General features: G+C 43.5%; 1 protein-coding gene across 8 annotated transcripts in view; it reads right to left on the minus strand.

Moving 5' to 3' along the window:
- Positions 1 to 19,849, minus strand: part of LOC137533846 (alpha-2-macroglobulin-like protein 1) — a 220,453-nt gene that overhangs the window by 80,547 nt on the left and 120,057 nt on the right. For 7 of the 8 annotated variants that reach the window (XM_068255096.1, XM_068255097.1, XM_068255095.1 and 4 more), the window contains exons 20-25: positions 13,316 to 13,445; positions 11,252 to 11,474; positions 6,936 to 7,056; positions 4,981 to 5,102; positions 3,409 to 3,460; positions 1,158 to 1,241 (exon numbers count right to left, since the gene is read on the minus strand). In XM_068255096.1, the coding sequence (XP_068111197.1) occupies positions 1,158 to 1,241; positions 3,409 to 3,460; positions 4,981 to 5,102; positions 6,936 to 7,056; positions 11,252 to 11,474; positions 13,316 to 13,445 (732 nt within the window). Of the gene's footprint in view, positions 1 to 1,157; positions 1,242 to 3,408; positions 3,461 to 4,980; positions 5,103 to 6,935; positions 7,057 to 11,251; positions 11,475 to 13,315; positions 13,446 to 18,345; positions 18,412 to 19,849 lie in introns of all 8 variants that reach the window. The other variant, XM_068255094.1, reaches the window with a different exon arrangement.

Below are 19,849 nucleotides of genomic sequence, written 5' to 3' on the forward strand. Positions count from 1 at the left end.
TTCTTCTGGGAGGGGTTTCTTGTGGGAGAGGTTTCACCACAATATCAGTCATACAGCGCCCCCTGATGGTCTGTTTGTGAAAAGGAATAGATTTCTCATGTAAAAGGGGGTATCAGCTACTGATTGGGATAAAGTTCAATTTTTAGTCGGAGTCTCTCTTTAACCTCCCTGGCGTTCTGGACGAGCTAGGCTCGTCCAGAGACGCCGGAGGTTACCGCTCAGGCCCCGCTGGGCTGATTTGAATATTTCTTTTTAAAACATGCATCAAGCACTTTGCTTGATGCGTGTTGTACCTGATCGCCGCCGCCGCTCGCCACCGATCCGCCGCTACCCGCCGCGACACAGCCTCCCCCCCAGACCCTGTGCGCTGCCTGGCCAATCAGTGCAAGGCAGCGCTGAGGGGTGGATCGGGACTCCCTGTGACGTCATGACGTCCATGACGTCACGACATATGGCGACGGGGGAAGCCCTCCTGGAAATCCCGTTCAGAACGGAATTTCCGGACAGGTGATTGTGCCGGCGGCAATCGGACAACAGGGAGGGATGCCGCAGGGAGGGGGGAAACATGTAGCTAGCTACATGATAAATTTAAAAAAATGTGCAAAAAAGACCTCCATCAACACATATTTCAGGAAAACAGTTTGATGCTGAAAAAGAGTACAATAGACATTTTAAAGGTACCCCGAGCTGGTCTTAAAATAAAAATCAGGGTTTACCTGGGGCTTCCGCCAGCCCCCGTAGCCCGTGAGGTCCCCGGCATCCTCCTGGCCTCTTCTGTTTTCCCACTGTCTGGTCCAGTAATCTGGCAACTTCCAAGCAAGTCGCCTATGCACTCTCCCGAAGCACGCCCACCGCATCATCACGCCGGGTGACGTCAGCCTCCTGCGCATGCACGGTTCTCTAAACACTGTACCGCGCATGCGCAGGAGACTGACATCCCCCGGCGTAATGATGCAGCGGGCGCATTTTGGGAGCACGCATGGGCGACATGCTTGGAAGCCACCTGATTACCGGACAGCGGGATTACATAGGAGGCCAGGAAGATGCCGGGGGACCTCATGGGCTACGGGGGCTGGAGGAAACAACAGGTAAAGTCCCGGTTTTGATTTTAAGAACAGCTCATGGTCCCTATAAAGTTAACTTTTTATACCACCCACCGGTGATGCCGAGAAATGCCTTTTCAGAACCTTCAACCCAAAACTCTGGAAGATCCAGACTGACTGTCTCTGTTACAGAATTACCTGTGAATAAATAAAGTTTATTTTTTAGTAGAAGAAAAAAATGTTTTTTCTTTTTTGTCATTCACTTTTTTGTACAGTTTTGCATAAAATTGTCTGCAATATATTGTGGAGAATACAGTATTTTACCCAAACCTGACAGTAAATGGGAAGAAGCCAGTTAGGGAGTGTAGTCCCAGATGGTCCCGCAACCATAAACAACCATGAACCTACTTAAAGCACAACTGTCATGAAAAATGGTAACATTTAAAATACATACTAATAAAATGTATATTTCTACCACAGTAACATGCGCTATAATTAACTTTCCCCAAGTAGCTGTCATTTACAGTAAGTAGTCCATCTCTTCATGGGAGATTTCTCCATTATTTCTTTATTTACAAAAGCACATACTGAACTGCAGTTGCTCATTCTAACTCAATGTTGCTCAAACCTGTCCTCGTGACTCCCCAACGGTGCATGTTTTCCAGGCAACTTCACCTATGCACAGGTGGGGTAATTAGTGCCTTGGCTACATGGAATCCACCTATCTGAGGCTCTAATTACCCGACCTGTGTATAGAAGAGGTTGCCTGCAAAACATGCACCGTTGGGGAGCCACAAGGACAGGTTTGAGAAACAGTGGAATTGCTAAAATAGTGTGCAAACTAGTAGGGATGCGGGCTGACATCTGTAAATTGATCTTTTGCAGGAATTGATTTTGTAAAGAGTAAAGGTACATTATATACATGAGTATGCTGACCCCCAACGTTTACCGTTAAAAATAGAAAAAAATGATTGACCCGAGTATAAGCTGGGGTGTGAAATGCAGCAGGTATAAATCCTCTACACTGTACTCCCAGTCAGGAGAACCTTAATAAAATGTAGCTAACCTGGCTCCCATGAGGAGACGTACTAGTCAAACCACTGACAGATTTGACAGATTTGATCTAGTAACTGTAAAGTACAGCAACATGCGAAATAAAATGTGCATTTCTCCTAGTAAAAAAAAACCACTATATATTACTTTTTAAATATGTATTTTTAATTTTTAGTTTTTTCCCCCTTGATAGTGGTCCTTAGATAGTAAGCAGTTGGATAGTGTACTCATAGCTCCCAACTGTCTCTCTTTTGGAGGTACAGTCCCTCTTTGGGAGCCCTGTCCCTCTTTCCGAGCCCTGTGTCTCTTTCTAAACTTTATTCCCATCCCTTAAATTGAAATATTACTAATTTTAAAAGGTTAATATGGAGGAAAATGAAGCAGGATAGAAAGGACCAGTGTGGTTTGCATTATAAAACAACATGTTTTTCTTTATGAAATCTTTATGGTATGCGTGAGTAGGGGTGCGACGGGGGTGTGGCAGGGGTGTGGCTCAAGTGTCCCTCTTTCTCATCTCAAAAAGTTGGGAGGTATGTGTGCTGGTTGAAGTTCCCATTTATAATGCTAATGAAAGCTGTCCTTTTATGCGTAAGTGAAACTTGGGAGGTCACACAACCCATTACCACAAAAAGCCAGATCTTTGTAAACAGGTGTTTATGCAGAAAAAGTGACACATGGAGAACTGTGTAAAAGCTCCAACCAACTATTCATAGAAATTCAGTGAAGAAAAGGAATTTGGGTTGGACAGGCCACACCCTAAGGAAGGAAGCAGCATCAGGGGCGTAGCAATAGGGGGTGCAGAGGTAGCGACCGCATCGGGGCCCTTGGGCCAGAGGGGCCCCGAAGGGCCCTCCCTCAACTACAGTATTAGCTCTCTATTGGGCCTGTGCTCATAATAATCACTTCTATAGATACTTTGAATAGTGTTAATCATTAACAAGCTATTTCCCATCCCCTTCTTGCACCTCTGACACTGTAGTTGCCATTGGCAGGTTTTGGTGCGCCGTATCAATTGTTATGTATAGAGTACTTGGGGGGCCCCAATGTAAAACTTGCATCGGGGCCCACAGCTCCTTAGCTACGCCTCTGAGCGGCATCTATAGAAAGAAGATCTATAGAATGGAGTCCACAGGGATCAAGAGAAAGGGAAAGGCCTTGAAAAACATGGATGAGATCAGTGGATGTAGAAATTAGAAAGATGGGGAAAACATGGAACAAGATCAAGAGAATAGCAACACATAGATCTGAATGGAGAGACTTCACTGATGCCCTATGCTGGGAGTTCAAATATATTTATTGAATATCTCTTTACCTTCAACCATCAACATGGAGTTATGACTCTTCTCTACCGGGATACCTTCAGGCTGAAATACAGTCAAACGTTATGTACCATTTGCTAAGAAAACGGACTATTTATGTTTTACAATGTAATGCCAATAGCAAACACTGTTTAGTGAACTTGTTTAAAACAAATCTAAACTGAAAGACAAAAGTCAAAATAAACATACACATACTTGCCTGTCTGCTCATCAATTTGTTTCCCTTCTATTGCTTCCTGTTTGTTCACGGTGTTCGATGGAATTCTCTGACCTCCTTTTAAAAATGGTGATTACCCCGTAACCTCTTCCGAATTAGCACTCAGTTAACCAGTAATATCGCTTGAGACATAGGGCTCGATTCATAAAGCATTACCTCATGCGGTAATGCTGAAAACAGCAGACTTTCCCGACCACTTAGCAAAATGTCAATTCATAAAGGCTGTTACCGCATGAGAAGCTGACATTACCGACCAGGGAGATAAATTACCGACTTGGCTGTAGTTACCGCCAACACATGTCAGTAAATTGTCAGCAAATGTCAATTCATAAAGCCTGCAACAAGCGGTAAGCCTGGCGGTAGTTACCGACACCTCTAGTGAGGCGTTAACAAGTTAACGACAGCTCTGACAGCTCTGATGAATGCAAAGTGCAGAGAGCCGAAGTCTGTTTGAGTCATCTGTGGAGAGAGCCAGAGAGCCGTCTGTGTGAGTCATTTGAGCAGGCAGGGAAAGACTGTGAGAGTCATCTGTCTGAGTCATTTGTGCAGAGAGCGGTCTGTGTGAGTCATTTCTGCAGGGCAAAGAGAGAATCAAGACACTGCTCTACTCTACCGCTCAATGGGCTGTGGTAATTTACCGACCTCCAAGGGCAGCTGGGGAAATCTTTATGAATTAGCACACAGACCGGGAAAATACCGAGTGCGGTATTTTCCCGACAAAACTTTATCGCTCTGCTGTTTATGAATCGAGGCCATAGGGGAAAATTGACATGACTATGCACATCAGTTATCCTTTCAGTTATAATAACTGACAGCCGCTGATCTAGTGAACATGGGCCCTAAAGCTTTAGCTTCTGGAAAGGCAAGTCTGACTAGATCTAGTCAGAACTGGAAGAAATTGTTCAAAGAAAATGGTGCACTAATTGATTGTTCCCTCTTAGAGATCAGGTGTTCAATTTAGATTAGAAATGCTTGTAAAAGGAAGAATGTGATGTCTTCTGCTAGCAGCATCATACTAAAAAGGTATAGATTGCAGAAACTTGCATTATCAAGAAGCAGCCAAGCTTGCTGACAAGTCTTCCGGTATGTTAATTTTGCCCGAAGGCCCCAATGTACCCAAGATCCAGCCCTGGTTTCTGACTAAAGGTTGACTGGATTTGCTGCATGCTTTTTTCAGGTGTGTGAATCAGACACTACTGATACATGAAAGATCAGCAGGACTGCCAGGCAATTGGTATTGTTTAAGAGAAAATAAATATGGCAGCCTCCATATCCCTCTCACTTCAGGTGCCCTTTAAGCACACATGACAGTAGGAAGATTGCAAGGCCTCGTCTTGGCAGTACTTACCTCAACCCGTAAAGACTTGACCATAGCGTCTCTAGCACCTTTTTCTGGGACTACAGTTTTCTGGCCATCGCAAATGGCATGGTTCTTCACCGCTTCAGAGATGACTGTGACATTCATCTGGCCTAAAAGAAAAGATCTGCATGTAGTTCATATACAGTACATATAAACACAAAATCAACCCTACAGCAGGAAAAAGGGAATCTAGAAAGGGCAGAGGCAAGTCACTGGGCTCTATTTCATGCATTCCATCCTCCACCGCCTTCCTTCCCCAGGTAAATAACTATCAGGTACCGACTCCACTTTATCATTAAAGTGGTCTGAAATTCAGCATTTCCTCTTTGACCTAAAAGATTATTTACAGCATTAAGGCCGGTTTCAAACTGCAACCTGGCGGTGCGGCAGACTCGCCGCATTGCCAAAACCAGGCCTTCGGGGAATACTGCGTTACTACGCGGTATTCCCCCTCTAGCATTCGTCCAAGCAGGAAGTGACGTGCGCTTGCGGTCATGGTATGCGGAAGTGCAAGGAAGCTGATTATAAAAAATATGCTTCTGCACATGCGCGCCCCAACGTCGTGTCGGTCATTTAACAATCCCTGCGTCGCCATAGACTAACCTGACTGGAAACTAGTGAGGAGATGTACACAGGAGAGAGAGACTGTGGAGAGCTTTGTAAGTTTGGGTTAAGAGTTTGAACTGGATGCTCGGTCAAGCTCTTCATTGGCTTCCAATTAACAAGAGAGGAGCAGCAGAGGAAGAACGAGAAGAAAGATGAATGAGACGAGCAGCTAAGTTCAGTACAGATTGGAGTGTTGCCAGTCTGTACGTTGGTAGTCCACAAAACAATATATTACAATAGTCCAAACGGGACATAATAAGAGCATGTACCAACATTATAGCAGTGTCCCGATAGATTATACAACCTGCCATAGTAAAATATTTATTTCTTGCATATCCCCTATATCAGTAATCACTTAACCTCTCCACCCACACACACACTATCAACACCATAATTTTAAAGCCCTGATGAAATCTTCCTTCATTACCATGTCCAGAGTTAGAGTGCCCACTCATTAAAGAGACAATGAAGCGGAAAAAAAATTCTGATATTATGATTTGTATGTGTAGTACAGCTAAGAAATAAAACATTAACATCAGATACATCAGTCTAATTGTTTCCAGCACAGGAAGATTTAAGAAACTCCAGTTGTTATCTCTATACAAAAAAGCCATTAAGCTCTACGACTTTCAAAGTCGTGGAGAGGGCTGTTTTCTGACTTTTATTATCTCAACTGTTAGTTAATGTTTTACTTTTCCTCTGCCAGAGGAGAGGTCATTAGTTCACAGACTGCTCTGAAAGAATCATTTTGAATGCTGAGTGTTGTGTAATCTGCACATATTAGAGAATGATGCAATGTTAGAAAAAACACTATATACTTGAAAATAAAAATATGAGAATATTTTCTTTGCTGCTAATCTTCTAGTAATTATTCATAGTACACAACCAATTCATGAGATCATATATTTTTTTTCGCTTCAGTGTCTCTTTAAGTCTCCTACAAGGCCTACAATTACAGTCCCCCGCCTCTTATGTCCCCAGCTATCGAGCCCCCAGGACACATTCCCCCATTAACATGTACTGAGTTATATTGCCCCAATTATAATGCCCCCATTTGTAGTGTCACTGGCCAGGCTCCCAGCTGCCCCTGACACTTCCAGCATTGACAACTGACCTGTCTGGAGGTATACAGTATAGAGCAACATAGTTCAGGCATGTCCTTTTGTTGGCCACAAAGGCACACAAAGGCTGGGTAAATTACCAGCGCACCATGGGAGGGGAGGGCAGCAGTGGCCCTTGAAGTGACTCAGACTGAGGGGCAACAGTGCCCCTAGCATTTGCCACGGTTCCTATAGGGGTTCCTACGACATTGGGTGGTGTACATACATTTTGCTTACCTAGCATAGTAGGTGTCACCTTCCAGGATACAGTCTTCTTCTGGCCCCCACTCAGGCAGAATTTCATACTTTCAGGGCTGTTCACAAGGAACTGGTCAGAAGCAGGTAAAGAGGTCCGAATCTGAGAAAACGTAAATAATGGAGTGAGATACCTACAAAAATTGAAATGAACAATAAGGGATCTTGCTCAGCTGCAGTGATGTTTTCTGCCGGATTTTAACTCTTGATTGCTTTTTTTTTGCGGTGGACTAGTAAGATCTCTGCTGCTTGTGGACTGCAGACTGACTCTATAGGCTAAATTTCCCCTTTATGGACCTTCTGGAAATATTAATAGTCTTTCTATGTCTATGATGATGTCCTCAAAGCAATCAACCAAACATAGAAATGTGCCAAATGACAAGTTAGCTGGAAGCAAAAAAAAATCTGAAGCTGTATAAGTGAGCAGTTTAGAGTCCATCCATTCAGAAAAGGATTTAGGACAGGGGTGTCAAACTCAAAAACAAAGTGGGATGAAATTGAACACTGGGACCAAGTCACGGGCAAACCTCAATGCCTAGTGGCCACCTCCTTCCCTTACAAAGTGTCCTGATGTTTCAGTGCCCACCCCCGCCCTCCAATACAGTTCCCTGTTTAGTGGTCCTCCCACCCTCCCCTCTACGGTCCCCTGGTGTCCAGTGGCTCATCCCTCATACAGTTCCCTGGTGTCTAATGGCACCCCCTCCCTCCCCCATACAGTTTCAGTTTCATGGTTTCTAGTGCTTTTCCTACTCCCTCCCCTTAAAGTGGATCCGAGATGAACTTTTACTCATTGCATAATTGTGTTCCATTCCTATAGTTTATAGGGCATTCTTTAAGCCAAATACTTTTTTGTTTTAATACTCAAATTAACTATAAACTAAACAAGCCACACCCACAGGTTTTCAGAGAGCCAAGGCACTTTCTGACAGTAGCAAGGGCTCATGGGAGCTTAGTCTGGGCAGGAGGAGGGGGAGGTATTACTAGCCAGAGATTTCAGAGGCAGAAGGGAGGAGGAGGGGGGATTAGGTTTTTTGCTCAAGATACAGATAAGCCTGCCTCTGTGTAATGTTTACAAACAACATGGCTGCTGTCATTGTATCACAGGAAGAAATAATAATTTTCTATTAAAGCTGATTGCAGCTAGATTTGCTGTGTAAACGAATCTAAACTTTATATAAGATATATAGACAAGTTACTTGTTATAGTTAGTTTTTCATCTCGGATCCGCTTTAAGGCTTCCCTGATGATTATGGCTTCATCCCCAATATAGCTTCCCTGGTAATCTAGAGGGGGCCAAACATAAGGTAGATTGAGGAAACCACTTGCGGGCCAAATTTGATGGCTTTGTGGACCAGAGTTTCAGGTTTGTTTTAGGAGAGTATCTAGAGATTTCCATGTCTATGGGTGTCCTGTGATAAGACCGACAAGCTTTATTTTCTAGATCTGCATAGATCTGCCAACCCCATTACATGGTAATTCCAGTTCCTCCCCCGAATTACTATTTTATAACATGAACAATACAATGCAAATGAGAACAGCCAACTTCTGGATGAACAACCAAAATATCAAGTAGTGTAGAAAAATTGTAAGCATCAAGGCAGGTGGACTGATGTAGCTACTGAGATCATATTATATTGAAGATAACCAATTCTGGCAGGTAGGGCCGGATTTGTACTCTTTACCGTCCTAAACCACTGTCACCAGCCGCCTCCTTCAGTATAGGTAGCGAGATGACCCCTCCCCCTTCCCTCTAGTATAGGTAGCCGGATGACCCTCCCCCCAGTATAGATAGGCAGATGACTCCTCCAACCCTTTCCCTCTAGTATAGGTAGCCAGATGACTCCCTTAATCCCTCCTCCCCCCCCCCCCTTTCAGTATAGCTAGCCAGCTCACCTTCACACCGCAACAGCAATCTGTGTCACTCATTTCTTTGCTCGTCTCCAGTACAGAAGCTTCCTCTTCCTTTCCGTCTCCAATGCTGCCCAAGTCCATAGCTGCTGGCCACAATGCAAGCATGCACAGAGAGCAAGGTCGCTGCTGCAAAGGCGGCTAGCAGCAGAGTAACGCAGTCCGGCACTCGCCTGATCTCCCTGCATTGCAGCATTTGCAAGCCTGCACATTCTGCACCAGTTTAGCCTGCTGCTTTGGTGCCCCTTCCTTTCTGTGGTGCCCCAGGCCATGGCCTAGGTGGCCTTGGCCTAAATCCGGCCCTGCTGGCTGGCCACATTCTTTGAAAGTATTTATTTTTGGTGGACAGACCTTTTCACTACTGGCGTGGTCACCAGATTTGGCCCATTTTTTATTTTTTTATGTTTTTAAAGAAAATGAGTGTGTGTATAGTTGGAGGCACTTATCTGCAGTGATATATGAAAAGCCTTGTGTCTCTTAAAGAGAAATTACACTTTTGTTTAGAAAAACTCAATGCTTTCAGCTTCTCTCTAAGGGCCTGATTCACAAAGCGGTGCTAACAGTTAGCACGCTGGTGAAAAGCTCTTTATCACGCCTAAACTCAGTTTAGGCATGATAACTTTAGGCGTGATAAGTTTAGGCGTGATAAGTTTAGGCGTGATAAGTTTAAGCGCCAACTGGGTTAGCACCGCAGTGCACAGCTGATCAAAAGTTTTGCGCTAGCAAAGTCTGGTGCACTTCGCATAAAGTTTAATGGTGCTGCTTTGCGTGCGGGACTTTGCATGCTATCTACACTTATCTAAACTTATCATGCCTAAACTTATCACACCTAAACTTATCACACCTAAACTTATCACGCCTAAACTTATCACGCCTAAACTGGCTTTTCACCAGCGTGGTGCAATGGTTATCATGCCTAAAGTCTCTAACTGGGTTAGCACCGCTTTGTGAATCGAGCCCTAAGTCTGGAATGCACCTTCAATTTTGATTTACCACCTCCATGTAGCACGAGGGTCAACTGATTTTGAATACTGTGAGAAGATCGTGTAGGTAAACTAAAATTGGTCAGAGGTTGAAGGTGTGTACTGCTGCATCAATTGGTTTGTTTTTCCAATTAGAATGAAAACTTGCATTTTAAGGAGAGACCAGTCATGAAATTAATTTTCAGCCCAAAGAAGTATTTAAAAAAAAATAGGTTGTGCCGAAGAAACAAAAGCATAGCTTTTTTTAGTCTACGATTTGTTTAGGTTCCCTGAAATTATGTTTTTTAGATTAGATGAATAAAAAAAAAACATCTCCTTCGAGGAAGGTTATTTGAATCAGGGCAGAGTAGGGCTTTAAGAGAGGAAAAACAGTTCAGGGCCCATATGCAATTAACTTTTTCTCCATAAGTTTTTTCCTAAGTGATCATTTTTATCTTCGATTAAAAATTGTTTTTCAGAACTCTGCAATTGAAAAAGTACCAAAAAGTAGGTGAAAAATATTGTCAAAATTATTATTATTATTATTGCTAGGGGGTGGCTTAAAAGTCATATTACCTTGGAGAGAACTCAGGAAAAAAGTTAATTGAATAGGAGCCCTGTCCATATGATACTATATTTTTCACCTGCGTTTTCTCCCAAGAGATATTGTTTCTACAAATATCTTTGTATCACTTTGCCACTTCAAAAAGGACTAACAATTGGGTAAAAGTTATTTCAAACTTGTTTCAAGTATGTTCTAATGACAACCTGAGAGAAAACGTTCGGAAAGTTTCTTGAATATGGGCCACGGAGAGAGATTTTATAAGAGAAGTTTTGTGAATTTACCCGAAACTTTCTTCTTTGAGACTGTCCAGTAATGCCGATCTTGCTGCATGAGCAATTCAAGTAAACCCAAGACAAAGCTCAGTTCAAAAATGAAATACTTGCCTAAGAACAGGGAAGCCTCTGGATCCTATTAATACTTCCTGGTACCTCCGGACTCCTGCCACTGCTTGCCAGGAGCCTCCAGCTGATCGGGGGCCGAGCACGAGCGGATCTGGTTTTCTGTGCAGGTATGGCCATACACCCGATCAGAATTTTGACAAGCTCTTGTTGGAAATTTTTGTGGGGTCCACGAGCATCAGCGGGGGACCAGAGGATGCCTCTACAGGACCCAGAGGCACCGCTCTCCTTAGATAAGCATTTCCTTTTTGACACAAACTTTAGCTTGAGTCAACTTTGAGTTCACAAGGTCTTAGCAGTTCAAAGAATACAGTTGCCAAGGCAGCAAAGACATGCAATTTGATTTCTTTTTTTTTGACAGTTTTTAGAAATTCTTCATGAGTTGCAATTTTGAAATTGAAAATTCTCTGTAAGCTACGGGTTGTGTTGTGATAGCTGTAAGTCAAGGTGAAAAATGGACCATACCATCATATTCTTATTCATGTAGTTGAACACGGAGGCTTTGAGCTGCAAGGTTTCACCCCGTTTCACAGAATAGGGCAATTCCAGTTCAACAAAGAAAGGCTGGAAAACCCGGAGATTGGTGGAAGTCATGCCCAAACTGCGAGGCCCAACACAAATCATCTGGGAACTCCACTCAGTAATAGCATCTGGCACAGGAACCATGATCTCAGCAGAACCTGAAGGGCTACAAAACACAAATAGAATGTCTTTAAATTGCTCATCATCTTAAAGAGGCCCTGTAGTGATGTGCAGTACAGTCGTTTTCCTGGTTTCAGAATCAGATACACTTCCTATAGCTACATATTGCTGACTATTGGTATGTAGCCACGCCCTCCCAGTGATGTTTAGCGTAGGCTATTTTGCAATCTGGAATTCTTCTCCAAGAGTATTCTAGGAGACCAGAGGCATTTTCTCTGGGTTTGATATAATCAGGAACAAACATTCCACAGAGATGCACCGACCAAGACTAAAGATATCACCACCTGTGATACATTTTTACAATGTAAATCATGGTGAGGAAAGATTTTACCGTGGACAAACACTGTCATTTGTACATGAATATAGTAAAAAATTAATTCCACATCCCCTTCCTAATATCAAAACAAAATGAAAAATGGCCAGTGGAAATATGATGCTTATTCCAAAAAAAGATGGAAATCTTCAATAATAAAATAAGTGAATACCTTAAAATTCACATTTTATTTTAAGATAAAATACATATAAAAAACTCAGACATTTAAAGTGAACCCGAGGTGAGAGTAATATGGAGGCTGCCATATTTATTTCCCTTTTAAACAATACTAGTTACCTGGCTGCCCTGCTGATCTATTTGGCTGCAGTAACAAGCATGCAGCTAATCTTGTAGCAGGGCCGGTTTAAGGGGCCCTGTGGCAAACTATAGCATTGAGGTCCCACAGCGCAAAGCTTCCCTTCCCCCCGCTATTACCCCTCTGCTCCCCAGGGCCCTGCAAGCAGCCATAAATACCTATTAGTCCCGGCGGGTGAGCGGACGGGCAGCAACTACACTCTGAGCTACGCTGTCTCCCTCCCACTCTATGACCCAGCAGAATGGAGCAGGGTCAATGCTGCAGGGGCCTCAGCAGAGGTCAGGGCCCCGGGGCAAATGCCCCCTTTGCCTCTATGGTAGCGCCGGCCCTGTCTTGTAGGATATGACAATGTCAGAAACTCCTGATCTGCTACATGCTTGTTTAGGGTCTATAGCAAAGTATTAGAGGCAGAGGACCAGCAGGATAGCCAGGCAACTGGTATTGCTCAAAAGGAAACAAATATGGGCGCCTCCAAATCATTCTCACCTCGACTTCACTTTTAAAATCGGTAGGCTAGGCATAATTTCTCCCAAGAAAGTGAACATTGACCCACAAAACTAGTTGAGTATTGGTTACTTAGCAGTTGTCACAACACCAGTGCCCTCTAATTCTGTCACTAGCAACTTAAGACTATAGACTCAGAATTGACCAATGGTTGAAGTTCAGTCAAGGAGGAAGGGGTAGACAGAATGTATGACTCTGACCTGAATCTAACTCATTTAAACTGAACTTTTGACCACTGTTTTACAAAGAGTTTCTTGGATTGGGCACTGACTATGAATAGTATTTGTAATTTATACCTTTCAAATACTGTTTATCCTTCATAAAGTACCAGTCTATTGACTGCCGAAAGTGTCTTTCTGCAGTCAGTGGACTGCAGCACTTTCTCTAAGAAGTCATAAGACTACTGTCAGGCTGTGCAAACACTCCTGATATCAGGACAGCGGTCATCATTTCTGTGTGTGTGAGCTGGATAAGCAGCAGTCATATCAATGACTGCCTCACTCTTCAAACCTAGGTTTTTAACCTTTAAATCTAAAGCAATAATACGGGACACCAGGTAAGCTGAGTTTGGGATTACTCCAACAGATGCTATAGCTTATTTTGTTAGGTTTTCACTTCAGGTCTGCTTCAACTGTAACCATATAGACAAAGGTTCTGTAATTGTATACAATATTAACACATGAGAGAGTCTCACGGTATTGGTTGCATGTCCCAAATCCAGGTCTCAGGAAAGTAAGACCGCACTTCCTGTTCAGAGGGATTTGATTCTTCTGACCCTTCCATGGCTTCATCTGGTAATTCAGAAACCTGCAGGTGAGCAGCCGCTGTACAAAAGGATCAGGAGCAAGAAAAGTATTTATTAGTTCCATTTCTGTGACAGAGTGCAGATGATGAACAGGAAGATGATACAGAGTGCAGTGGGTGAGCAGGAAGAGGAAACAGATTGCACTCTTTCCACTTCCTGCTAATCCTCTGAAATCTGTTTCCTCTTCCTGCTCATCCTTTGCACGCTTTTCGCTTCCTGCTCAGAGGATAAGCAAGAAGAGGAAACAGAGTGCAGATGATGAGCAGGAAAAATGAAAACCCAGGGAAGAGAATAAGCAGGAAGAGAAAAGAAACAGAGTGCAGAGGATGTGCAGGAAAGAGTGCAGAGGATGAGCAGAAAAAAAGGGAAACTGAGTGCAGCTGAGGCAGGAAGAGGCAACATAGTACAGAGGATAAGCATGAAAAGGGAAACAAAGAGAGTGCAGAGGATAAGCAGGAAAGGGAAACAGAGTGCAGAGGATGAGCAGGAAGACATTTTTTGTATTTACAAAAAAATTAACATATCAGTACAGTGAGTATACAGAGTGCAGGAGTAGTAGGATATATCAGTACAGTGAGTATATAGAGTGCAGAGGAGGATGATATATCAGTACAGTGAGTATATAGAGTGCAGAGGTGGAGGATATATCAGTACAGTGAGTATATAGAGTGCAGAGGAGGAGGATATATCAGTACAGTGAGTATATAGAGTGCAGAGGAGGAGGAGACATCAGTACAGTGAGTATATAGGGTGCAGAGGAGGAGGATCTATCAGTACAGTGAGTATACAGAGTGCAGAGGAGGAGGATATATTAGTACAGTGAGTGTATAGAGTGCAGAGGAGGAGGATGCATCAGTACAGTGAGTATATAGAGTGCAGAGGAGGAGGCTACATCAGTACAGTGAGTATATAGAGTGCAGAGGAGGAGGATTTATCAGTACAGTGAGTATATAGAGTGCAGAGGAGGAGGAGACATCAGTACAGTGAGTATATAGGGTGCAGAGGAGGAGGATCTATCAGTACAGTGAGTATACAGAGTGCAGAGGAGGAGGATATATCAGTACAGTGAGTATACAGAGTGCAGAGGAGGAGGATATATCAGTACAGTGAGTATACAGAGTGCAGAGGAGGAGGCTATATCAGTACAGTGAGTATATAGAGTGCAGAGGAGGAGGATATATCAGTACAGTGAGTATATAGAGTGCAGAGAAGGAGGATACATCAGTACAGTGAGTATATAGAGTGCGGGAGGAGGAGGATATATCAGTACAGTGAGTATACAGAGTGCAGAGGAAGAGGATATATCAGTACAGTGAATATACAGAGTGCAGAGGAGGAGGATACATCAGTACAGTGAGTATACAAAGTGCGGGAGGAGGAGGGTATATCAGTACAGTAAGTATACAGAGTGCAGAGGAGGAGGATATATCAGTACAGTGATTATACAGAGTGCAGATGATGAAGATATATCAGTACAGTGAGTATACAGAGTGCAGAGGAGGAGGATACATCAGTACAGTGAGTATACAGAGTGCAGGAGGAGGAGGATATATCAGTACAGTGAGTATATAGAGTGCAGAGGAGGAGAATATAACAGTACAGTGAGTATACAGAGTGCAGAGGAGGAGGATATATCAGTACAGTAAGTATACAGTGTGCAGAGGAGGAGGATATATCAGTACAGTGATTATACAGAGTGCAGAGGATGAAGATATATCAGTACAGTGAGTATACAGAGTGCAGAGGAGAAGGATATATCAGTACAGTGAGAGTATACATAGTGCAGAGGAGGAGGATATATCAGTACAGTGAGTACACAGAGTGCAGGAGGAGGAGGCTATATCAGTACAGTGAGTATATAGAGTGCAGAGGAGGAGGAGGATATATCAGTACAGTGAGTATATAGAGTGTAGAGGAGGAGGATATATCAGTACAGTGAGAGTATACATAGTGGAGAGGAGGAGGATATATCAGTACAGTGAGTATACAGAGTGCAGGAGGAGGAGGATATATCAGTACAGTGAGTATACAGAGTGCAGGAGGAGGAGGCTATATCAGTACAGTGAGTATATAGAGCGCAGAGGAGGAGGATATATCAGTACAGTGAGTATATAGAGTGCAGAGGAGGAGGGTATATCAGTACAGTGAGTATACAGAGTGCAGGAGGAGGAGGCTATATCAGTACAGTGAGTATATAGAGTGCAGAGGAGGAGAATATATCAGTACAGTGAGTATACAGAGTGCAGTGGAGGAGGATATATCAGTACAGTAAGTATACAGAGTGCAGAGGAGAAGGATATATCAGTACAGTGGGGATACAGAGTGCAGGAGTAGGAGGATACATCAGTACAGTGAGTATACAGAGTGCAGAGGAGGAGGATATATCAGTACAGTAAGTATACAGAGTGCAGAGGAGGAGGACATATCAGTACAGTGATTATACAGAGTGCAGAGGATGAAGATATATCAGTACAGTAAGTATACAGAGTGCAGAGGAGGAGGATATATCAGTACAGTGAGTATACAGAGTGTAGAGGAGGAGGATATATCAGTACAGTAAGTATACAGAGTGCAGAGGAGGAGGACATATCAGTACAGTGAGTATACAGAGTGCAGAGGAGGAGGATATATCAGTACAGTGAGTATACAGAGTGCAGAGGAGGAGGACATATCAGTACAGTGAGTATACAGAGTGCAGAGGATGAAGATATATCAGTACAGTGAGTATACAGAGTGCAGAGGAGGAGGATATAGATCACGATACAGTATTTAGAGAGGTGTGGAAGAGGAAGATATCTTGGTTAGTCAGTGTACAAAATGCAATGTATGTAAGCAGAGGGGGAGGCTACATTGGTGCTGTCCGTTTACAGATAAGTAGAATCAGTATTTAGATTGTGTAGAGTGTAGGAGGAAGGTGTAAAGGTTGATACAGTATACAAAATGTAGGTGTAGAAGATGAGGGGTATATATCAGTACAGTCAGTATATAAACTGTAGAGTATGAAATAGTAAGTAGTACATGATTTACAGTAAGATGCTGGTTAACCGAAACTCAAGCATGAACTAACTAGCATGTCTGTGTGGGGAGTATGGGGGCGTTCCGATCAAGTACAGAGCAGCGGAAACTACTTCTGAATCCTCCAGGGGGTGGTCTACTCTTCAGTCCTGCAGCTCCAGCTGCGCTCCCGTACGGATCCCCAGCATGTCACCTGACCTGCATCAGGTCACATGATGCATCAGAGCCTTGCACAGAGGATGCAGCAAAGCGTCTGGAAGCTTTCATGCAGGGGGAGGGAAGTTAGTGTTAATTTTATGCTGATTGCTTGACTTCTCAAGCCACCAGCAAGAATACATTCAGCATCAGGCAATTCCCGCCTGTGCTGGATATTGGCGACTCATATTGGTAGGTGTCACGGACGGTTGCGGGGCCGCAGACGCGTCCTGGAACCGCCCGTGAAGAAAGAGCGATTGCACTCGATTCTCTGCATCGATTGCGCTTCAGATCAATAGATTGATTGTGTAGGAGCATCTGTCTTTTCTCAGCAGAGAGAAGACATCAGCTTAACTGCAGGATGGCTCTTTTGATATGCTAATGAGCAGGAACAAACCCTTGAGTTCAGGAAGCTAATCTCCACAGGGGGGCAATAGAAAGCCAGCTGAAGCGGCTCCGACCAGGCCACATATGAATGCATGTGGGGTATGGTTTCTTGACGATTATATGGCAACCATACTTCGCACAGCTATAAAATTCATATCGTCTTGTTCGGTAAAATCTGGCCATCGTGCAGATATGAAACTCATTGTGATAGTCCGTCCGGTTATTGAGGTATGACCCTTCTTAAGAACTGGACCCGCTGCCCTAGCCATGTCTGATGTCATATTAATCTGTATTAGACGACAAGTATGAATCTGTTACCCCCCTAAATATAACGTGTATCGTTCATGAGTTACGGCATTTTATAAGTTTAGCCCTAAAATCTCTCAGAGGGAATGAACTGTCATTGGTGGGTGACTCAGAGGGGGCCGGCATTTCCACACCCCCAAACCAGCTTCATCAAAAGCACATGGCTGGCAGGCGGGCCCTGAGTCCTCCACCCTGTAACTCCATCTTGATCTCATCTGTGCCAGCTTGAGGATATGCTGGCATCCACCTGGTCTGAACTCTGAACTTTGAGCTGAAACAAATGATTTTACCAAGAACTTTATGATTCTTCCCACAAAAGGACATCTTTCCAGGAACTAAGTATTTCCCCCCCCCCCCCCTTTCTTTTATTTTTCATACCGGCTATTAATGTCTCAATAATTGTTGATTTTAATAATTGTCTGTATATATTAATTATTTATATTGCTTTCAATAAACCGACTCTATCGTCAGTTGTTGTTCTAGCTACCCTATTATTCAGCATACACAGAAACTGATCCTAGGTCTCTGAAGAGACGCTACTATTGTTTGGTGTTGGCTAGACAGAATACAGCGTGTTTTAACCGTTTTTATTTGATCTAGGCACAGACAGTCAGCGGGCTCCTCTGTCCCATGGTAACAGAGGTGGTGGCAGTTATACCCTGAACTAGTGTGTAAGTTGTAATTACCGTACCTCACAGGCTCCCTTCTGGTTGGTCTGCGGCCAATTCCCAACGGTTCCTGCGCATTGACTGCGACCAGAGTTCGCACGATCCGTGCGCTGGCGCCGTTTGAAAGGCCATTTGCGGTCTGACCACTAGGGCTTCTGTGACAGTAGGTACAGTCAGAGAGTGTAGGATGGGGATATATACACTTTCATTAAATAAATACACAGAATCTGTATATAAAATGTGGAGTGTGGAAGAAAATATATATTGGTGTAATCTGTACATAAAGTGTAGAAGAAAGATACGTCGTTACAGTACGCTATACATGAATGTGACAAAGGTATTGGACACCTGCTGATTTAGCCAATGGTCTCCTAGATCCTGGTGCAGACATTCCCGGCCGCATTGGCTTTCTTCCTGCCAAACAAACATGCCAATAAATGCATGATAACTTAAAGTGATCCCAACCCAAAGCTCGGGATCAAAATCGCATACATACCCAAAGAGAGTGAAGCCTCAGAATCAAACTGAGGCTTCCCTCACTGATCTACAGCCCACCCCCATTGTTGAGCACGGCCCCTCTCCACGTCCTTGCCAATCCTCCAATATTACAATTCTAGAGGATACAAAATCTGGCATATATACAATAGAAGTGACAACACATAGCGGAGAGGCGCCCAAGAGTATAAAAAAGCTGAATATAAAAAAGCGCTTGAGGTAGCTTACCTCAGACAAGAATTCACTTACGGTACAGTAAGAAAAATCATTTATTGAGCACAAGGCAATGCGTTTCGTGAGATCCACGAGTTGTCTTGTGCTCAAATTATTTTTCTCGCTGTACCGTAAGTGAATTCTTATACTCTTGGGCACCTCTCCACCGTGTGTTGTCACTACCACGCTCCTCCTTGAGGGAAGCACTTCCCGGGCCTTGGCTCCAGGCTCATTTTTGCAGAGTGCAACCTGTACCCGTTTGGAGGCAGTATCCTTCTGAGGCGCAATTGATGGTTGCTGATCTTGCAACCCACCTTTGTGAATACTGATATGTTTTTCTTAAAGGATACCAGAAGTGAAAAAAATGATTGCTGCATTAACAGACGGAGATCCGATTGAAGATCCCTCATACTACTTGCTCCATAATACCCCAAAACCCTTTAAAAAATTCAAGCGCTCTCTTTCTCGCCATTTGATCCAAGCTGCAAGAGTCCTTATTGCTCGCCACTGGAAATCACAATCTGTGCCTTCAATAAGGGAATGGATCAATGAGATAAAGTTTGTCTATCAGATGGAGTCTTTGACCCACACCTTACACCATAGGGACGAGGCCTTCTCACGTACATGGATTCACTGGGATATGTTTCTAGAATCAGAAGAATACCTACAAATTCCCCAGGATACATAAATATTTTACATTTTCCCCTTCGTAATGGGGTGATTCCACATTTTTCCTCATAAACTTGAGTTTTTTACTAGATCATGTGAGGTCTATTTGGGTTCGGCCCGGCGCGGATCTTACTATAAATCTTTCCTTCTTTATTTCACTCTAATGGGTTCTCTGGATCTGGTCTTCAGAGGACCCATTCTATTTCTCTCCTTTCCTCTGGTTTTCTTTCCTTCCCCCTCTTTCTTTCTTTCCCCTTACCCCTCTTCATATACTCCGTTTAATAGTGGTAACACTACAGTTTTACTCTTTAAGCGTTAATAGTGGGGGAAGGGATAGGCCCCTGGGCTTAGGATTTTAACTGTTGTGCACAATAGTTTGGAATGTTATATCTGACCTGTGGCTAGGAATGCCCCTCCCCACTAAGCGTTATTGTTATCTGTATTTATTTTGTTCAAGACTGTGATGAACCACTTG

Source organism: Hyperolius riggenbachi, chromosome 10 (genome assembly GCF_040937935.1).
Source record: "Hyperolius riggenbachi isolate aHypRig1 chromosome 10, aHypRig1.pri, whole genome shotgun sequence".
Lineage (NCBI taxonomy): Eukaryota > Metazoa > Chordata > Amphibia > Anura > Hyperoliidae > Hyperolius > Hyperolius riggenbachi.